The 5,174-nt window shown below is 48.8% G+C and overlaps 1 protein-coding gene across 2 annotated transcripts; it reads right to left on the bottom strand.

Moving 5' to 3' along the window:
- Nucleotides 1–585: 585 nt before the first annotated feature.
- On the bottom strand, nucleotides 586–2,309 carry LOC309834346 (UPF0739 protein C1orf74 homolog). Of its 2 annotated transcripts, none has more exons than XM_082673006.1 (2): nucleotides 2,164–2,309; nucleotides 586–1,475 (listed from the first exon to the last, which is right to left on the bottom strand). In XM_082673006.1, the coding sequence occupies exon 2, from the start codon at nucleotides 1,378–1,380 to the stop codon at nucleotides 589–591; it is 792 nt and encodes a 263-aa protein (XP_082529132.1). In that variant the 5' UTR covers nucleotides 1,381–1,475; nucleotides 2,164–2,309; the 3' UTR covers nucleotides 586–588. The 2 variants fall into 2 exon arrangements, with proteins under 2 accessions (XP_082529132.1, XP_082529131.1); XM_082673005.1 differs by having other exon boundaries at nucleotides 2,168–2,309.
- Nucleotides 2,310–5,174: the final 2,865 nt, after the last annotated feature.

Here is a 5,174-nt window from a genome sequence, read left to right as displayed (position 1 = left end):
ATAACTGGTGACAGCTGCCTTGGGTGAAAATCAGAAGCAAGAAATTCAGTAAAAAACTCAGGTCTGGGGCTTCCCTGGTGGCGCAGTGGTTGAGAGTCCGCCTGCTGATGCAGGGGACACGGGTTCGTGTCCCGCTCCGGGAAGATCCCACATGCCGCGGAGTGGCTGGGCCCGTGAGCCATGGCTGCTGAGCCTGCGCGTCCGGAGCCTGTGCTCCGCAACGGGAGAGGCCACAACAGTGAGAGGCCCGCACACCGAAAAAAAAAAAAAAAAACTCAGGTCTGGGTACTTTAATGTGTGGGTTTTTCCAACTCAACTGAGATTTCTGACTCTCATTTTTTTAACCTGCTGTAAAAATAAACAAACTTCACCTGATGGCCTCTGTTCCAAAGAACTCTGTTTATTCCTGAAGCATCCTGGTCTACTCTCCCTAGTCCAGTTCAGCATAAAAATGGCAAATTTATTACAGCATTCTTCCCTAGGTCCCCGAGATGCTTGGAATTGGCACTTGAGATGATTCCTATGTGCCATCTCTGACCTAGAGCTGATCATTTACCGAGCTCCTTCTACACAGGAAAAGAGTTAAAGTCAGAGGGCCACAGCCGGCAGTGTGACTATCTCAGAGGAGATGCTGAGGTCAGCGAAGTCATTCTGAGTCCTACATCGAGTTCTAAGGTCCTTCTCCCAAGTGTTTAGAATGTTCCTCAAGGATGGGAACAAGCTCTCTGGGACACTAAAGGAATAGAGCAAGACTGGTGGTTGACCACGTAGCCATGAGATCCGGGCGGTGAACACCCGTAGTGGAGTCTGGGCTAAGCAGTTGTCACCTCCCTGGTTCATGTGAAAAGTATAGGGGACAGGATAGCCCAGGAGGATCCCAAACACAGTACAGAGATTCCAGTCTGAGGAACGGAGCCTGCTGCAGGAGACTGCCAGGGATTGGTTCCTCCGTGGCCCCTGCAAATGTGTGATGATCTCAGCCACGAGGGCCTTTAAGTCCTGAAGCTGGTCCAGGGAGCAGACGGAAGGGTGAAGTTGAGAGCTGGAAACATCCACAAAGACTATGGTACCAAGCAGCACCTGCTCCAAGTGCCGACACACCTGCTCCGGAAGGACAATCAGGCTGTTTTCTCCAATCTCAAGGATGTGAAGTCCCTGGGCCGGGAAGCCCAGGCCCTGCAGCTCCTCCAGATAGCTCTGGAGCTCCGCTGCCCCTGCACAGTTGCAATCATAGAGCAGAGCTGGCTTCAGTCCCCTGGCCACAGCCAGCACCTCTCCGGCTAGATGAAGGCAGACAGCTCGGGGTGGGCCTCGTCTCTTTCCCATGCCCAGGGTCTGCTGAGCAGCTGCCACCAGCAGCTGAGGACTTGGTGCTGACATGGGACCTGGCAGCAACAGTAAGCATGGCCTCCTCAACTAGTCACATTTCCCTCCCCTGGACTGCATCTCTGAGCTCCAGACACTTGAAGAAGGGCCTAAAATCAAAGCAGTAGCAGTGAATTATTAACACCAGCTAGTGACATACCAGGAAACCTGCCAACAACTTTCCCTTAAGTCTTACAGCATCTTCCAGAGGACATTTTCCCCTCCCTCTGCTTTGGAATGCTAACCCAGCCCAGACAAGATGGGGTCAACAATGCTATCTGATTTTTTGGTTGACTTGGCCTCCACTAGTCCCAAATTCATGTGTCTTTCTAGCCTACGCCTAGATTTATATTTTCTCTGGCTGAATTTTACCTGTTGTAATTTATTTTCTCTGATTCAAACGTTAAGGAGTTTGGGGCAGAAAGGAAGCAGGGGAGTTTTTGGCAAAATTCTGAGCATTTCACCTAAAACTGCCCTCTGAGATGGTTCCAAATGCACTCTCTTCACTGCCAACTCCCCCTTCGCTTCCCGCCAATAGTTGTAAGAATAGCAATCTGATTAAACTAATATACACTAGAATGTGGACTACCAACCATCTCACCCTGAGACAGAAAAGTAAATAAATGAAATCGGGTAGAATTGCAAGAGGGTTGTACTTTAACTTCTGCTGGTCCCGCCTTCCCCTACTAGTGGACATCCACGGACCCTCGGACGATGGGCTCACCTCAACCCCTACACCGTTTCCTGAGCATAGTATCGTAATTTGTTAAATGAGGCAGAGGTCTCTCTCACACATACATACGTTCTTCTACTTCCGCTGTACGTTCAGGCTCAGGAACTCCTGCCAGTTTCCTGCCCGCTGCCAAGAAAGCCGCTAGGCGCCCGCCCTCTGCCACAAAACTGGAAATCCCACCCGCGTGGTCAGGTCCTTTACTGCCGGCGGGGCCAGGGTGGGCGAAGTCGATCTATTGCGCATGCCCAACACGTCCCCCGCCTTCCTTGACGTCACCCAGTCCACTCGCGCGCCTCGCGTTAGAACTACCCGCAGGGCAGCCCGGCTGAGTGCCGGAAGTCTGGGCGCCTGCGGCCCGGCCCCTTCCGGCCCCTTCCCATTTTTACGCAGATGTGGGCCCCACCCGTCTGCGTAGGAATGGAAACAGGCGGGTGAAGCTAGTATCCTGCTGCCGCCCGCCCTCGGCTCCGCCGCTTGCCCTCCTTCTGTGTTAAGTCCGGTGTCCCGTTTGACCCGGAAGGCGGAAGCAGGGCACTCGACGCAAAAGCACGCTTTGATTCGTCTCTGGAGAAATGTACTTTCCTCTCCAAACGAAACTTATCTCAAGACAAGCGACGTGTTTTGCATAATATCCTCACCTGTGGGTGCTGGAAAGTTTTTTGTTTTTTACTTTGACCTACCTAAATCCTGAGAGGCTGAATTCCGAGAAGTGGGTGGACAGGTGTCCTGGCCAAAGTTTGTCATCTCTAAGCAGGGTGTGAAGTGCATGAGTATTCACTCCGAACAAATGTGTGCTAGGTATGCTTCTGGGCGCTGGAAGTATTACAGCGTAGAAAACAGACAAAAACCCCACCTTCTTGGAGCTCAAATTGAGGAATTCAGTTTGCTGACTTCACATGAGAAATGAGAGGCAGAGGTGCAGAAGCTTTTCAGGTCATTAGGAAGAAAAAGTTATTTCACTGAAAGGTTAACTACCAGTGATATGACCCATACCACGAAGGGAGAGAATTTCTTGAGAAAATTCGTATCTGAAGAAATAGCCCAAATTTATTGATAACGTGGGCAGGGCAGAGGCTAAGGGAACTGCAGTCACCTACGCTGGAAGTTTCACTCCTGGCTGTACCTTGGTGGTATCTTCAGACTGAAGAGACCACTGTAGAGTAAAGGTGGGGCCAGCCTGGAAGGAGGTCCAGCTTGTAGGGGCTCCCACACTAACGTGGAGCCAGAAAAAGAGCAGAAACTAATTTTAGAATTTTTTCCATCCCCATATTTACTTTATTTTCCCATGGTAGTTAGCAATCAGTTTCTGAAATGAAGGACGTATTGAGTTAATGCATTTATTCTAACAATAAATATTTGAGAACATACTATGTACCAGACATTGTGCTAAGGGCTGACAGCAAAGTCCAAGACAAACAGTCCCTACCTCCAGCAAGTCTGTAGTCGTGCAGGACACAAACTGAGTAATTACAAGGGAATTGATTATTCTGAAAGAGGAACTATAGGGTGCTATGGGAACATATAGCCAGGGACCTAATTATGTGGGCAAGGGACCAGTCCAGATCCAACATTTGCCCTCCCAATTTACACCTACAGCTAATCTAGTTTAGTGGGGTGGACAGTGAGAAAATGAAAAGCTGGGGACACCACCTAACTCCCTTCCCAGTCTTAAGCAAGCTGAAGGCAAGGAAGTAGAAAACACCAAGGGAATGAGTGGTGTAGCCACCAAAGAAGATAGCAGGCTGAGTCTCCAAGAAAGGACACCTGGCATCAGGACCACAGAAGGAGCACTGAGGGAGATCAGTGGAGAGCCCTGCATGCACTCTCCCAGTGTTCTGAAAAGGACAAAGAACAAGGAAGAAACTACACTACTGGGTTAAGACTACATAAAACCACTCATCCATTCCTCTAACATATTCATCAGCTTTTCATTACAATCACATACGAAAAGTTCAATCCTTCTTGGCACTTAAGAACACTGTTCTCTACACCCTTTGCCAGCTCACATTTTCTGGGCCCCCACCCAGGTGTACAGCCTGGCTGTTAGCATCTCACAGAATAAGGGGAAGGGCCCAGCCCAGATCCAGCAGTTGCCCTCCCAATGTATTTTCTGTGGGTTCTTTTTAACTTTGAGCTTTGCAGATAAGAGACAGAGGGAGCCAGACATCAAGACCAAATCCCTCACTTCACCCACTCAACAGAATGCCCCCAAAATATCAAGTTCCTATACCTTGCACATTTCCTGGTCTCTAGAAGCCCAACTTCTGCTCACAGCTGAGCACCTGAGCACCCAGATTTCTCTTGGTCATGCTTTAGTAACAGCAGATTCTACTAGGTTCCTTAGAGAGAACACCCAGATTTCTCTTGATCATGCTTTAGTAACAGCAGATACTACTAGGTCCCTTAGAGACCCTAAAACCACAGCTTAAGCTTTGTAAATAAATAAGTCCATTGCCACTTGTGATTGAGGGGTTTTTGAAATAAAGCTAGCCCAACTTTACAGCTAGCTCAACTACAGTAGCAAGTAGGAGGTGGCCTGCTTTAAGGGTAGCAGACCAGACATGGACTTTCTTAATATGGCATGGCACACATAGGTATCAGTATTCAGGAGGGTTGGAACCTGCAACCAGAGATAAGCATCTTGTTTTCCATTTAGGCCCTGGAGTTTAAATTATGTATAATTTCATCCTAAAACACAAAACAAAAACAAAACAGAGTCAAAGGGTCAGGGACAGAGCAAAAGTTAATAGATCAGACCAGTTTGTGGCAGCCACAGCTGCAATGTTCTACACCTTAATCTACACTCTTCACCTTAAATGTTCACACCCAGCTACCTCCACCAGGAAGGGAGGCAAGCAGGTTTGTGCTAGGTGAGCCATTTCCAGAAAAGCACTGCCCAGCCCTTCTTCACCTTGACCTTAACACATTCAAAACCCCATTTTTCCCATCCACAAAAACTCCAAATGACAGGAAGACTGTAAACATCTCCATACAAGGAGGAACTGTCTCTGTCTCCTCTGTGGTTACAGGAGTTGGTCCTGGATGCCCAGCTCACTCTCAGGTCTTCCTCAAAGAG

Source organism: Grampus griseus, assembly GCF_964374135.1.
Source record: "Grampus griseus genome assembly, chromosome: 1".
Taxonomy (NCBI): Eukaryota; Metazoa; Chordata; class Mammalia; order Artiodactyla; family Delphinidae; genus Grampus; species Grampus griseus.
This window is presented reverse-complemented; position numbering and strand designations above follow the sequence as displayed.

Bases quoted from the DNA above. Each gene is read 5' to 3' on its own strand.
- LOC309834346 (XM_082673006.1), bottom strand. From the start codon at position 1,380: ATGTCAGCACCAAGTCCTCAGCTGCTGGTGGCAGCTGCTCAGCAGACC.